This window comes from Myodes glareolus, chromosome 13 (assembly GCF_982192425.1).
Source record: "Myodes glareolus chromosome 13, mMyoGla1.1, whole genome shotgun sequence".
NCBI lineage: Eukaryota > Metazoa > Chordata > Mammalia > Rodentia > Cricetidae > Myodes > Myodes glareolus.
The window spans coordinates 51,674,097-51,689,590 of NC_142038.1; the positions used below are offsets into that span (position 1 = coordinate 51,674,097).

At 52.0% G+C, this 15,494-nt stretch overlaps 2 protein-coding genes across 2 annotated transcripts; both read left to right on the forward strand.

Annotated features, from left to right (window-relative positions):
* Window positions 1-213: 213 nt before the first annotated feature.
* Spata24 (spermatogenesis associated 24) lies at window positions 214-8,780 on the forward strand. Its single transcript, XM_048442431.3, has 6 exons — window positions 214-383; window positions 1,492-1,557; window positions 1,931-2,061; window positions 2,154-2,224; window positions 8,412-8,514; window positions 8,618-8,780. The coding sequence occupies exons 1-6, from the start codon at window positions 267-269 to the stop codon at window positions 8,745-8,747; spliced, it is 618 nt and encodes a 205-aa protein (XP_048298388.1). The 5' UTR covers window positions 214-266; the 3' UTR covers window positions 8,748-8,780.
* Window positions 8,781-9,888: 1,108 nt separating this feature from the next.
* Prob1 (proline rich basic protein 1) lies at window positions 9,889-15,355 on the forward strand. Its single transcript, XM_048442432.3, has one exon. It carries the CDS (start codon window positions 9,979-9,981, stop codon window positions 13,495-13,497), a length of 3,519 nt encoding a protein of 1,172 aa, XP_048298389.2. The 5' UTR covers window positions 9,889-9,978; the 3' UTR covers window positions 13,498-15,355.
* The last annotated feature ends 139 nt before the right edge of the window (window positions 15,356-15,494 follow it).

Consider the following 15,494-nt stretch of genomic DNA (forward strand, 5'->3'; position numbering starts at 1 on the left):
TCCATCTTAAACTACCAAGCCCAGTCATTTGTTGCTGTATTGTTGGGGATGAATCCAGCTTGGCTCTTCCCCGGCAAGCGCCCTACCCACTGCGCGACACGCCCCGGCCTCGAGAAGCTTTCTAAAAGCGGGTCCTCGGCCTTGTTAACAGAGGAAGTCCCCGCCCCCGGTTGCCAGGGCGCTCTGTGGCGTTGTATTCTCATTGGCTGGCGACGGGTAAGGCGCGCAGCGGGAGGCCATTTCCAACGAGCTGGCGGGGGCGAAAGATGGCGACGCCCCTTGGGTGGTCGCAGGGGGGCTCCGGATCTGTGTGTCTCGCCTTCGATCAATTGCGGGACGTGATTGAATCTCAGGAGGAACTGATTCACCAGCTGAGGAATGTGGTATGCAGCCAGAATTCGCGGAAAGGCCGCAACTGGACGCGGCCTCTTTGGATTAGGGGGCGTGGCTAGAATACATTGCGGAGGGCGTCATCCCGGAGGCGGGGCTCACCTGGCTGCCCGGGGCGGAGCCAAGAAGAGCGGGACTGGGGGTTGGGGGGGGCAGTGCCTGCCTGAACTTAACCCAAATCAGGCAGTGTTCCCCACTCTGCCTGGTTGCTGAAGGGACAGGACGATGCTCATTGAACCTCAGTGTCTCCACTTTTAGTGGAAATGACCTCACTGACTCCCAAGGTCTTCTGCGTGCAGAAACCAGAACATTGAGTCATACTCCTCCCCAGTGTCAAATGCAGTCCTAATACGAATTTGGCCTTTCACAGTGGTGGTTTAAGGGTCTCCAGACCTTTCGGTGTGCATTTGTTTCCAGCCTCAGCTAGTGGGTGCCAAGCATTGGCGTCAAAGGTTGCCTCGGTGCTGGCTAGCAGAAGCCAACAGTTTTTGTTTTTTCTATTTTCGTAACAATGTTGAGATCTCATTTTTCTAGCTCAAAAAATAAAACTGGCTTCACACCTATTTTTCACCCTAATGATTTTTAGGCAGTTTCTTCCCTTCTGTGCAGGTAGATTCGAGGGGGATTGTGAGAGGCATACTTAGCCTATTTCCAAAAAATGTATGCTTCTATGGGCCCTGAATTCCTTCCAATTCCCTGAGGGTCCCCAGATCTTTCTCTTGGCAGTTCGCTTTGGCATGTGTGTCCCCACCATCTGGAACATTTTTTCTCTTCTCATATTTAGCAGTCAGACATCAGGATTAATGCCACTGTCTCTGAGAGAAATCCTGGTCCTTAGCAAAGCTGGGTCCAGGACTATTCTGTGTACCACAGTCCCTTGGACTTTCCCCCATGACATACAGCATTGTGCTTCATGAGGCGGCTCGCTCCTTGCAGGGAGCACTGAGAACTGGGCCTCAGTAAATCTCTGGAACTAAAATCTCCTGTCCCAAGTCCTGAAGTCTGGGATATCATCCCCTTATCCATCCTTCGTCCTGGTCCTTAGAGAGCATCCCCTCCCACCTTAGTCCCAGCCCCTTCCTGAGCCGGGCTCTGTTGCAGATGGTTCTCCAGGATGAAAATTTTGTCAGTAAAGAAGAGTTCCAGGAAATAGAGAAGAAACTGGTGGTGAGTAATGGCGTCTGCACACTCCTGATTTCCTCATGTTTCCCAAGATCCCCGTGTCTGAGCCTTCCTGCACCCAGGCTTCCGCATACACCTTTTTTTAAAAAAATATTTATTTATTTATTATGTATACAATATTCTGTCTGTGTGTATGCTACAGGCCAGAAGAGGGCACCAGACCTCATTACAGATGGTTGTGAGCCATCATGTGGTTGCTGGGAATTGAACTCAGGACCTTTGGAAGAACAGGCAATGCTCTTAACCTCTGAGCCATCTCTCCAGCCCTTCCGCATACACCTTTGAGAAAGGGGGTTAGTTAAGGGACCCTACAAGACCCAAGGTGTCTTGGGATAAAGTGTAACCACCTCCCCTGCAGGACGAGAAAGCTGCTCATGCCAAAACCAAAGCCCTCCTGGCCAAGGAAGAGGAGAAGTTGCAGTTTGCCCTTGGAGAGGTGGAGGTACTGTCCAAACAGCTGGAGAAAGAGAAGCTGGCCTTTGAAAAAGCGTGAGTGAGTGGGCCCCAGGAAGAGGCGTGGAGCCTGGGGGCTCATCTGCCTTCTGCCTGCCCACCCTTTCATTGTAACTTCCCCTGTGCAGGCTCTCCAGTGTCAAGAACAAAGTCCTGCAGGAGTCTAGCAAGAAGGACCAGCTGATCACCAAGTGTAATGGTAGGCGGGAGGCCCGTGCTGCCCCTCAAGTTAACATACACGGGCTCTTTCCCAACAGCCCAGGGCCTGTGCCAAAATCAGGGTTCTACCCCAACTTCTGCCCCCGGCTGAGGATACAGGCAAGTCCAGGCGGGTCACACCTTCGAAAATGCCTTCAGGGACCAGGCAGGCCACGGAAATGACGGATGAAATCGGTGTGCGGTATTCTTCACAGCCATAAAGGAACGGGCTTGCTCCCATTTTTCTTGAAACATACAACCTTCTTAGTCCACCTTCTGTTTTTTACCATTTTTGATAAGTGTTAGAGATAGTGTACCCGACTGATAACCTTGCTTCGAGAGGAGTCGTAGAACAAGCTCAGTCCTATAGGGAGCTGGTCTTCCACTCAGGATCAAGGGATTCATGAAAGCCGTGCTCCTCCTGTGAGAACGGAGCTAGGATCCCCAGATCTTTTAGAAAAGAATCTAGGAGCCAAGTGTTGTGGCACATGGTTCTCATCCCAGCACTCAGAAGGTGGAGGCAGGAAGATGGGAGTTTGAGGCCATTCTAGATGGTGTAAGACTTTGTCTCAAGAGCAGAAAAGAATTTTCAAGCCAATTTTAATGGGAAAAATCTGAATTGTTAGTGTAGGCAACTAATTTAGGCAATTTGAAAGAATTTTACTCATGGAGTAAAATGTGCTGAGCCACTGGATTTCAGCTCTGCTGTGTACACGTCTTTGGCCACTTTACTGGTCTGTGGCGTCCTCTGAGCTGAGGGGCAGCACCTTTCACTTCCAGAGACTGCTAGACTTGTTACTTAGCCTAAGAAGTGTCTATGAATCCCATACATGGAATCTGTTCACTCTCTGTAGCAGATCTTCAATAGGCCAGAGACAGCCTGAGCCCAAGAGGGTTAAGGTCCCTCCTGAAGCCTAACAGATAGTCATTGTCTCCCCCCACCCCCAGCTCCTGGGTTCTTTCCTCCTCCCTCATCATCTCCCCTACCTAGGGGTTAGAGAGATGGCCTAGCGGTTAAGAGCGCTGACTGCTCTTCCAGAGGACCCAGGTTCAATTCCCGGCACTCACATAGCAGCTAACAACTGTCTATAACTCCAAGGTCTGACACCCTCACACAGACATACATGCAGGCCAAACATCTCCCCTATCCAGAGAACACAGAGAGCCAGAGATGTCTTTCCTTAGGCATTTCCTTCTACCAGAATCTGCCCAGGCCCTAGGGCTCACCGTGTGTTGTGGGGTCAGGGTCTGGCTGCCTCTCCATAAAATGTCCTGCACCTCTCCAATGGGCTACAAGCCCTCACCTAGCCAGTGTGGTGCTGTGACCCTCACTTTAATCAATACTCCTACCTGACCCTTTGTGATTCAGTTTTGTTTTTATATTTACATAGCTTTTTTTTTCTTCCTTTCTCTCTCTATCTTTCTCTTCCTTTAATTTTTTTGAGACAGGTTCTCTCTGTGTAGCCCTGGCTGTCCTGGAACTTGGTATGTAGACCAGGCTGGCCTTGAACTTGCAGAGATCCTTCTACCTCTGCCTCCAAATACTGAAATTAACAGGTGCCATCACTGTCCAGCTAGTCACACAGATTTCTAGTTCTTTCCCAAAAGAATTTTAGGTGCAGTTAATTTCATACTATCCGGAAGACCTCGAGAACCAGATTCCATGGCTCTGTCCTGCGTGCAGTGAGATCCTTCCTAAGACTCTCGTCTTTTTCTCTGTTTTTTTCCTCATTTCTGCTTTGTTCCTCTGGGACCACATTTTATCTGAACTGATAAAGGCACCAACAGTTCTGCATGGCTGAAACTTGTGCGATAGTTTCCTCTTCTTCTCCCTCCTTCCTTGTATGTGTGCATGCCTGTTTGTATGTTCATGTGCATGCAAGGACCAGAGGCCAAAATCGGGCAATCACTCTCCCCATAATTATTTTATGTGAATGAATGTTTTGCCTTCGTGTGTGTGTGTGTGTGTGTGTGTGTGTGTGTGTGTGTGTATCTGCACTGTATGTGTGACTGGTCCCCACAGATACAGAAGAAAGCATCCAATTCCCTGGGTCTGGAATTAGTGTGTGAGCTGCCATATGGGTGATGGGACTTGAAACGGGGTCCTCTGCAAGAGGAACAAGTGCTTTTACCACTAAGCTAATTCTTCAACCCCCTGACATTTTTTTTAAAGCAATGTTTTTTTTTTTGTTACAGTTCTTGTGTGCGTGTGCGTGTGTGTGTGCGTGTACATCGCACCCTATATGTGTGGAGGTGAGGGAAGATTTGACCTTCACATTTTCCATCCATTGTGTGGGCCCTGGAGATTGAATTCAGGTCCTCTATGTGTTCAGGAAGAACTTTAACCACTGTGCCATCGTGCTGGCCCACTGCCCTGGCTGTGACAAGGTCTCAACTGAACCTGAAACTTGCCAGTTTTGGCTAGACTGCAGTCTAGCTATCTAGAAAGCCCCAGGGACCCACTGTCATGACTACCTCAGCTCCGGGATTACAGGGACACACAGTTGCACCCCTCCCATGTAGGTGTTGGGTATCCAGATTGTGTGCTCACATTTGTTGTGCAGCAAGCACATTACCAACTAAACCACCTCCTCAGCCCCCATTCCACTTACATTGTATGTGCTCGTGTGTGTGGGTGTGTGTGCATGTGTGCACATGCATATGGAAGCTGGAAGACAACCTCCAATTTCATCCTGATGACTGGTACCCACTTCCTTTAAGAAAGGCTCTCTTGCTGGGCGGTGGTGGTGCACACCTTTAATCCCAACACTTGGGAGGCAGAGGCAGGGGGATCTCTGTGAGTTCAAGGCCAGCCAGGTCTATAAGAGCTAGTTCCAGGACAGGCTTCAGGCTTCAAAGATACAGAGAAACCCTGTCTCAAAAAAAAAAAAAAAAGGCTCTCTCAGTGATGTTCGTAGACAATTCCCAGATAACTAACATGGGGACCTAATATTAATTATAAATGCTCAGTTGATAGCTCAGGCTTATTACTAACTTGCTCTTACAACTTCAGTTAACCCATTTCCGTTATTCTACATTCTGCCACATGGCACTGCCTCTCTCTCATCTTGCCTCCTGTTTCCTCTCCTCTGGTGACTCCTCTGACTCTGCCCTTCTTCCTAGAGTCCTTAGTCTGGTTTTCTCCACTTAACCTTACTCTGTCCAGTTATTGGCTTCTTTATTAAACCAATTGCATTGTAATTTACACAGTGTATAGAAGGATTATTCCATAGCAGAAGCTCACCAATTTGGCTGTACTGACTGACCAAGAGAAACCCAGGGATCCTTGTGCCTCTGCCTTTCCAGCACCAGGATTATGAGCCTATGCCACCACTTCAGCGTTTTCACACGTTGTGGGGACCTCACTCAGATTCTCATGCTTGCAAGACAAGTGTTTTACAGACCAAGCCCTTCTCAGCCTCCAATTTTTAAAACTATTTTTCAAACTTTAATGACTTTGTTTTTTTTAGGTTTATTCATCTTAATATTTTGTATGTATGGATGTATCTTCTACATGTGCACTCTGCATGTGCCTGGTGCCCTCGGAAGTCAGAGGAGGGCATCATATTCCCTGGGACTAGCTAGAGCTACAGAAGATTGTTAACTCTCATGGGTCTGGGAATGGAATCCAGGTCCTCTGGAAGAGCAGCCAATACTCTTAACCACCAAGTCCACTCTCCAGTCCCCACACCTCTTTTTTTTTTTTTTTTTTTTTTTTGAGACAGGTTCTCAGGCATCCCAGGCTGCAGGCTGGCCCCGAGCTTGCTATTGAATGACTTTGAATCCATCCTCCTGCCTTCACCTCCTGAGTGCCGGGTTCCCATCAGGAGCCACCACATCTAGTATTGCTCTTCCTTTCTTTTTCTCTCTAATGGTTCTGGCAGCTGAACCCAGAGCTTAGCATGCTAAGCATAAGCTGCTCTCTACCAGTAAATGGTATTCCCAGTCCTGTGCAGTCTTTTCGTCATTGGGTATACCCCTCCCCCACCGTGTGATAAAAAATTTCCAGGGCTCCATGAAGGGCAGTTATATAAATGAATGTTCTTAGATCCTGATAGCCACCTGGAATGTTTTACCCAAGACACATAAATCTGTGTATCAAGTGTATACCTTTTTAGGAGAGAGGCTTTTCCAGGACTGTCCTCATGTCCTCTCCTTGGAAGAGGGACATGCGAGGAAACAGGCCTAAAAAGCAGCTAACCCAGCATGCTAACACTGCCTCAGTAGGAGCCTCTCTGAAATGTGTGGCCTCATCCTGCGCTCTGGTCATTTTCTCTTCTGTCTGTCGTTTATCTCTCTCTCTCTCTCTCTCTCTCTCTCTCTCTCTCTCTCTCTCTCTCTCCCTCTCCCTCTTTCTCTCACCCCCCCCTTCTGGTATGGGAGCCTTATACATGCTAGGCAATGTGTCACACCACCAGCCTTCAATGCCTGAGTCTTTATTTTTATTTTTTTATTTTTCTGGAACTCACTCTGTTGATCAGGCTGGCCTCGAATTCACAGAGATCCGCCTGCTTCTGCCTCCTGAGTGCTGGGACTAAAGGTGTGAGCCACTACCACCCAGCACACTTATTTATGGTTTTTTTTTTTTTTCTGTTGAGACAGGTAGCCTAGGCTGGCCTCAAACTTGGTAGGAGACCTTGGTCTCCCAATACTCTCACCTCTGGTATGTGCCAACACCCTCAGTGTAATTTCTGAGTTTTATTTTTGAGGATTTTTTTTAGATTTATGTGTATGAGTGTTTGTCTACATATATGTATGTGCATGTACCATGTGTGTGCCTAGTGCCTGTGGAGGTGAGAAGAGGGTGCCAGATTCCCTAGGCACCTCTCTCTCTTTCTATTAGATAGATAATAATATTTATATAGAGAGAGAGGGAGAGAGAGAGTTAATTCACATATTTAGGAACCACCATATGGGTGCTAGGAACCAATTCAGGCTCCTCTGGAAGAGTCTGTGCTCTTAAGCACTGAGCCATCTGTCCAACCTCTAGTTCCTGAGTCCTAACTCTTCTTTTGGGGAAGTTGAACGCATGTCTGATGGGGTCACAGACATTATTTCCCACCGGCGGCCCTCTATAGCACAAGGCTGGGCACCCAGCTTGTCCTTTATAGGTCCGGTTGATGGATGTGGCCAAACTCCATGTCTCCAGTCCCAAAGTCCGTCCATTCCACAGAACACAGATCTATGAGCCAAACACTGTTTCAGGTCTTAGGGACAACAGTGAAGGAGACAATAGTCCCTGTCCTTGTGAACCGTGTGTCATAGTTGTAGGAGGACATGAGTGACATATGAGGTGTGTTAAACATGGGCACAAGGAGAAAGGGAGCAGGGAAGGGGACTTGGAAGGGGAGGGTTGTAATTTCTAGATCAAGGGTCTAACCAAGGATGTGTAAAGGCCCAGGAGCAGTGGCTGAGAGCCAGGACTTTGCCTTCTTCTTTCCAAGGATTTTTTTGCCCATCCTCACCTGGGTGAGGTTTGTAATCCAATGATGAAGTCGCTGACTTACTTACTGTCCCCACTCCCAAGACCCCATACATTTGCTGATATGTCAGGGCCTTATGGTGAACACCTGTAATCCCAGGCCGAATAGAAAGATCAAAAATTTAAGAGTGAGTTTAAGGATAGCCTGGTCAACCTAATGAGACTGTGCTTAAAAACCAAGTAGAAAGTAGATAGGTGTGGTCGTGCATACTAGGCTGAGGCAGGTGAATGTCTTGCATTTGAGGCTAGCCTGGTATGCAAAGCAAGTTCTAGAACAGTCAGAGCTACATAATGAAGAGAAAAATAGTAGAAAGAGGGTAGCATGCCTTTAATCCCCCACTTGGAAGGCAGAGGCAGGCCGTTCTCTGTGAGTTCGAGGCCAGCCTGGTCTACAGAATGAATTCTAGGACAGCTGGGGGCTGGGGCTGTGTAGAAAGACCCTGACTAAAAAAAAATTAAAAATTAAAAAAATAGTGTTGGGGATATAGCTCAGTGGTAGAGCACTTACCTGTCATGTATAAGAGCATGGGTTCAGTCTCCAATACAGAAAAACAAACTCATTCATACTGAGGTACTGGCAGCTGTTCAAAGATCACCCCTCAGTGGCAAGAGCGAAGCTCTGAAAAGCCCCACAAGGGAAGACCTTCGCTCAGGAGCAGCCTGAGAGATGGGAACCTCCCCTCCTCCCTGCCTCTCTCCCCCACAGAAATTGAGTCTCACATTATAAAGCAAGAAGATATACTTAATGGCAAAGAGAATGAGATTAAAGAGTTGCAGCAAGTTATCAGCCAGCAGAAACGGATTTTCAGGTGAGGGGCCAGGCCAGGCTTGGGGGTTGCTGATGGAAGTGGGGAGCCTGACTTGGCCCCTACCCAGGGCTGTCCAGCCTACGACCAGCTGGCTCCGTTGCAGGAATCACATGTCCGACTTCCAGATCCAGAAGCAGCAGGAGAGCTACATGGCCCAGGTGCTGGACCGGAAGCATAAGAAAGCCTCGGGAACACGTCGGGCCCGTAGCCGCCAGTGTCCCAGGGAAAAATAAAATGCTGGTTTCCTTCCTGGTTTCTAAATGCAATGCCAAACTTCTACCTTCTCTATTCTGGGGAGACCAGCTCTTCCCCTCCATCCTGGGGACCTCCACCACAGTACTGCCTCTTCTGAGTTTAGGAGGAAACACTGCTCAGTCTCCAACCCCTGCTGCTGCTGTACTCCTTTGGGATAGGTTAGCACCCATGGTAACAGAGTGGGATCTGCTGCTTGCTTTTGGTGGTTAGTCGTCTCCATACACAGCCCAGGTTAACCCAGTCACACCCTCCCTGAACTTCAGTAAATGTGGTTCTCCGAGATTGGCTGTAGGGTTAGGGAAGAATGGAATGTGTGTGCATGCGTGCGTGTGCATGTGTGTTGGTGTAGCCCTGACTACAGACTTTAAGACTGAATTCCAGAACCACAGTAAATCTGAGAAACCAAGTAATTAATCTGAGAACCAAGGTAATTAAAAAAAAAAAGTGTATGAGCCGGGCTGTGGTGGTGCACACCTTTAATCCCAGCACTTTCCAGCATTTGGGAGGCAGAGGCAGGCAGATCTCTATATGAGTTCTGAGTTTGAGGCCAGCCTGGTCTACAGAGCAAGTTCCAGAAGAGCCAAGGCTACATGGACAAACTCTGTCTTGAAAAACAACCCCCCCCCCAAAACAAACAAAGAACATGTGTATGCACTAGCTGTCCAAACCACCCCTGCACCTTCTTACACTAAAAACCAAAAACTTTCACGGGGAGGAGGAGGCTGCACAACCTTAGGGAGACAGGGAAAGGGCCCCAACCGGCTCAAGTTACTCAGACAGGCCTTGATGGGATGAAAGGTTAAATCCTCTCAGAAATCTTCACTGAGTGTGCCCCTAAGTGATCTTGGGGAACTCAGGATTCACAGGACTGGTTAAACCTGGCCTGTGCTGGTTCAATGTGAGGGTGGGCATAAAGGAGGGGCCAGTGCTCTAGCCTCAGGGCCAGCTGGGGCCTGAGTCATAGCGGGACCTTCAAGCCCTAAGTTAAGGGCAAGTGGTGTGCTATTGTCATAGGACAATGACAGCTGGTGGCTGCTTCCCTACTAGGAAGGAAGGAATGCTGTGGGGCACTGGAATAAGGTCCTGTGCGCCTGGGACCTTAGAGGGAACCCTACAGTGGCTGGTTTGTCTCCCAGCTTTGTTCTGGGTGCTAAGCACCTTAGCTAGCCAGCCCCTGCCTGATTTGCCTTACCCTATCCAAGGTGGTGTATGGACGTGAGAAGTCAAGGAAGCATATGGATTGTAGCTAAGGAAGCCACGGAGGAGTTTCCTTGCGATGTTAAAGAGTTGGGGGCTGAGGATATGGAACTTCAAGCTCACACCCTGACTGTCTCAGAAGTCCCCTGCAAGGCCAGAGTTTTCCCACCTGTGTTAGGTGGAGTTGGGCATAGCTGTTTGCTCCTTTTCAAAACTAGGCCTGTCTTCCCTTTTCACCTGCCTGTCAAAGTCTGGAGCCCCAGCCCTGTGTTCCACCTGTGCTGGAGAAAGTTCGGGCAAAGAGGTTTGCTCCGGGTAGGGCCCAGGACTTGGGTCTCTGCTGACAACTCCGCTAGCTTCAGCGTAGACACTGGCGCTTTAAGACGCTTTGACCCCATGGCATCCCGGCGGGGCGGAGACAGTGCAGGCGCCACTTGCAGAGGCATTGCCCGGGAGGTAGTGCTAAGTGTCCTGCCCACCATGCTGACTGCGCTCGCCCCGCCAGCCCTTCCAGGGTTCTCAAGGCAGCTGCCTGCCCCTGCCCGGCGTCAGGATTCGTCCGGTTCGTCCGGCTCCTACCACACAGCTCCGGGTTCTCCGGAGCCCCCGGACGTTGGGCCGGACACAGAAGGCCGGGGGACTTGGCTCTGGGTGGCCCCTGGGCGGGGGGCGGGCGCGCAGCCTGTCCTGTCCGTCAGCGCCCAGAATAGCCGCCAGCAGCACAGCTCCGGCTCGGGTTTCCCGCGAGGCCCGGGCTCCGGCCCGCAGCCGCCCCGGCCCCAGCTGCGCATGCTGCCGTCGGGGGAGATGGAAGTCATCTTCGGCGCCGGGGCTCTGTTCAGTCGCTCCGACGCAGAGGATCGGGAGGAACAACAGTTCATGGCGCCTGCCTTCAGCAGTCCGTTGCTGCCCGGGTCACCGTCTCCTGTGTCAGTGTCGCCGCAGGCGCAGACCCCCGACGGGGGCTCTCGCTGGTCCACCTACCTGGAGCTGCCGCCCCGCGGGCCGAGTCCGGCCGTCTCAGGCCAGTACGAGTGTGTGGAGGTGGCACTGGAGGAGCGCGCGCCGGTTAGACCCCGCACGGTGCCGAAGCGTCAGATCGAGCTGCGTCCGCGGCCTCGGAGTCCCTCGCAGGACAGTCGCGCGCCGCGTCCCCGACTGCTCCTGCGCACCGGCTCCCTGGACGAGTCTCTGAGCCGCTTGCAGGCCGCCGCGGGCATCGTGCAGACGGCGCTGGCCAGAAAACTGGGCTCTGAGGTCCCGGCCCCCAGCAATGTCACTTTTAGATCCACGGGGAAAGCAGAACCCACAACGAATCCTCGGGAAACGGCACGCAGCACCCGTGTGGTCCCGGAAGAGGTCAAGTCTCGGCCACCCCGCGCACACGATAGTTCTGTCCACACCAGAGCCCCGCGGCCTTGGCCCAGCCTCCGAGAGCGAGCAATTCGGCGGGACAAGCCGGCGCCTGGGACCGAGCCGCTGGGTCCCGTTAGTTCCAGCATTTTTCTGCAGTCAGAGGAGAAAATTCAACAGGCTCACGAACAGGAATCCAAGACTCAGTTCCCTCGTGAGACTCCCGATGGAATCGTACCGAGAACACGAAGTCCTCCCTTCCATTCTAGAAGTTCCCGAGTGGCTCCCAGTAGAGTTGTGAGACCAAGGAGCCCATCTCCTCCGCAGCAAGCTCCAAACGGGGCCGTGAGGGGTCCTCGGTGCCCGTCCCCCCAGAACCTCTCACGACCTCATAGAACTGTCTGGAGAATGAGTAGCCCGTCCTTCCCTGAAGCATCTTCGGAGTGGGAAAATCGGAAAGCGGCCGTAGAGGAAGTCATCAGAAGGAGCCCTTCCCCTCCACCTCTTTCCCAATGGACTCAGGGTGTCGCTAGAGTTGGGAACCCAGGTCCCGAAACTCCTTCTCTGTGGAAAGTTCCACATTCGATAGGTGGAGATGCAATAGGGCTGAGTAGGGACCGGTCCTTGCCAGCCCTGCTCCCACAGGAGTCACCTGATCATCCTATTGAAACTAGTAACCCATCTCCCCGAGAGACATGGGGTCCTATTGTGCAGGGCTCATCGACGGCGTTGCGTCAGGAAGCTATGAATGGCCTAACTCAGGAGTTGGAGCCGCCTACACCATCAGCCCCCGGGACTCCAGAACTCACAGAGGCGCAGTGTCTGCTTACCTTGGAAAATGCGGATATTGCCTTCAAAGGCAGCCAGCCGTCTCCAGTTGTCGATACACCGGAACCTCCCGGAAGTCATCTCACAAGCACCCTAGACGACGATGTGTGCCCAGAAACCTTGGCCTCGGGAGAAGCAGCTTCTGGACGTCCGCGCGTGACCATTCCGCGGCCGCGAGACGTGCGCAAGATGGTTAAGACCTCTTACGCGCCAAGCTTTCCTGCGGGAACCCCAAGTTCCGGGCTTCCCGCGCCTTCTGCTGACACCCGCGGGGAGGGCGATGCATCAAAAGCGCAGGAGCTCCCGGCGCTGGAGTCACCGGCCCCGGCTCATTACACTTCCATTTTTCTCAAGGACTTTCTGCCGGTAGTACCGCATCCCTACGAATCTCCAGAGCCTTCACTCCATGCGACTCCTAAGGATGTCTCCCACTCCAACCAGGTCCCGAGGCGGAGGGCAGAAAACAACACCGCGAAGCCTTTCGCTCGCAGTGAGATCCGCTTGCCTGGCGCTCTAGTCTTGAGCCGCCGGCGGGAGAAAACCCCAGATGTTCAAGGATGCGGTCCTGGGATAGAAAGCCTGGATGCTGAGGCCCAGCGCCTGGTCCCAGACCACGAGGGTCGAACCAGTCCCTTAAGAGGCGCTCACACCTCAACCGAGTGGTCCCCTTTAGGATCAGCAGGGACCCAACCTCCTCGCCCCGGCTCTCCGCAGGCATGTTCCAACTCGAGTCTCGGGACAGCACCCGAATTGAAGACAACACTTGTGGCTCCTTCAACGGCGGTCCAGGCGCCCCTCCCGCCGGAACCTCAGGCGACAGCGACCAGGACCGCTGCACCCCTCCCGCGAGCTGCCTCTGCACCTCCCACGGATCGACTCCCTCCTGCATCCACCCAGGGGGCGCGGAGGCTTCCAGGAGCCGCGCCACCAGGAAAGGTCCTCGTAGACCCGGAGAGCGGTCGCTATTACTTTGTGGAGGCTCCGCGGCAGCCGAGGCTACGGCTACTCTTCGACCCCGAGAGCGGGCAGTACGTGGAAGTGCTGCTGCCGCCCTCGCCCTCTCTTTCCCGGCCGCCACGACAAGCCTATGCCCCCCTGGCCATAGGGCCAGGCCTATACCCGCCTGCCTATGGCCCTGTCCCTGGTTCGTCACTGTCGCCGCCGTCCCCCAATCTTCAGGCCCTTGGCAGTCTCCAGCTACCCTGGACCCCTGAAGCCGGGCCCCTGGAGGGGATGTACTACATGCCCTTGAGCGGGACCCCCAGTCCGGCTCCACCTATGCTCTTCTGTGCCCCGCCCTCCAGTTCCGGTCCCATCCAGTCCAGCAAGGGTACCGTGTTTCCTTTGTGAAGCCTCAGGTCCCGGTCCCTTTGGAGTTGTGTTCCCTAGAAGGCTTTGGGAGTTCTGGTTCCTAGTCACTTAATTTTTCCTCCCACCAACTCTTTGGCTAGTTCCAGCCAGTCCCCAGACCAGAAGTGACCATAAAAGAATGTATCTGCTACCTGGGCTGACGGCGCTGGATCATCATTAGCAAATGCCTGGCTGCCTATGTCCTGTCCCCCCTCCCCGCCCCGCCCTTCCCTCCTCCCCTGCAACAAAAATCTGCATCCCTTTCCCAAACCTTCCCAGGGTGTGGTGTATATGTGTATGCAGGCGAGCAAGTATATCAAAGTGAGACCACTAAGAGATGTTGGGGTTTCCCAGAATAGCAGGTGTGGAAGTAGCAGGGCCAGGGCTGCCTGTGGTGATGATGAACTGTTGTTCTCTACCTAACACTGGGCCCCAGTCGAGTGGACAGGTCAGCGGGTGCTGCAGAGATGGAGGGGATGGATGATAGCCATCAAATCTGGATTTGAGCCTTGTCCTGGAAGGATGCAATGTGGTCCTGGGCCCGCTCGGGGCTGAGAATGGCAGCTGTGGGAATAGTATGTGAGGTGGAACATGGATGTTGTATAAGGAGACGTGGAGGATCAGCTTGGAACTGGAAGTCCCAGGATCGCTGTGGTCCCTGTAAAAACAGCCGAAGGGACAAGCAACTCATTGGCAGAAAGGCCTGCAGAAGGCGCTAGGAAACGAGGAAGGGGAGTGAAGTTGTTCTTTGGGCTTTCTGATGGTTGCTAGGGGTGACTAGGTAGAAGTGGTGAATTAAACAATGTCAAGTGGTCAGTAAATACTTCTCTTGGCCAGCTATTCCTGAAGATTGACAGGACAGGGAGGACAAGAATCTAGAAAAATAAATTAGTTTTGGGAGTTGTGGTTGTTTAACCAAAAATGGAAAGGCAACTGAGGGATGACCACTAACAGTTCACAGCATGGAGCCTAACTCCTAACTCATCAGGCCCCAGTGTCTATCTTCTGTGAGCCGTGCGCACCCAGGCAGAAAGCAAGTGACTTGAATCTCCAAGATGACAAGAGGGGGAAGGCTGGGGTTTAGCATAGGGGCATGCTCTTGGTGCCTAGAAGGGAGGGCAGAGCTAGCAAGAGAAACCCAGGTGTGGTGGTGCATGCCTTTAGCCCAGAACCTGGGAGGCAGAGGCAGGCAGATAAATCTCTGTGAGCTCCAGGCCAGCCTAGTCTACAAAGTGAGTTCCAGAACAGTCAGGGCTACACACAGAGAAACCCTGTTTCAAAAGACCATTAAAGAAAGAAAGAAAGAGAGAAAGAAAGAAAGAAAGAGAGAAAGAAAGAAAGAAAGAAAGAAAGAAAGAAAGAAAGAAAGAAAGAAAGAAAAAACTGGCAAGAGGAAGGATGTCCATGCAGAGGCAACAGTGCCCAACAGTGCCCACACAGGGACTGGCCCTTCAGACTGCTCACAGCCCAGGGAAGCCCCAGACTTGTGTTCCACCTGCCCTGAGACTGGGGTAAACTGAGTGATGGAGTATGTCTCTGTGAGGTGGGAGGCGATCTCTGTAGACCTTGCTGGAGGGGTGTTTGGAGAGGGACAGTTCCCGCTAGAAGCAGGATTAGGGCTGGCAATTGATGGCTTTCTGGTTCCAGGCCTATGCAATTGAGATCCCTCAGATCCCCTACCAGCCTTGCCCTAGACTGGAAACCGGCTAAAACACTAAATCAGAGCAGCCTGAACATCTCTCCCCAAGATTCTGACCCCCATGGCATAGAGGGACCAGGCCATCCCCAGAGTGCATCGTCTTGTCCTGGTGTGCAATAAATGGCTGGCCATGGAAAGCCATGGTGACTGTGATAACAATTAGTGTATGAGCCTTATTTCCTGCTGTCATCCTTAAAACAAAATAAAACAAACAAACAAACAACCCACTTTTCCCTGGAGTGGTGGTACCCACCTTAAATTCCAGCACTTGGGAGACAGAAGCAAGTGGATTTTTTTG

What these genes read in the sequence shown, in the direction of transcription:
- Spata24 (XM_048442431.3), top strand. Translation starts at nt 267, where the DNA reads ATGGCGACGCCCCTTGGGTGGTCGCAGGGGGGCTCCGGATCTGTGTGT. An exon ending in TTCACCAGCTGAGGAATGTG is followed by an intron (nt 384 to 1,491) that starts GTATGCAGCCAG and finishes GCTCTGTTGCAG; the next exon opens with ATGGTTCTCCAGGATGAAAA. An exon ending in AAATAGAGAAGAAACTGGTG is followed by an intron (nt 1,558 to 1,930) that starts GTGAGTAATGGC and finishes CCTCCCCTGCAG; the next exon opens with GACGAGAAAGCTGCTCATGC.
- Prob1 (XM_048442432.3), top strand. Translation starts at nt 9,979, where the DNA reads ATGGACGTGAGAAGTCAAGGAAGCATATGGATTGTAGCTAAGGAAGCC.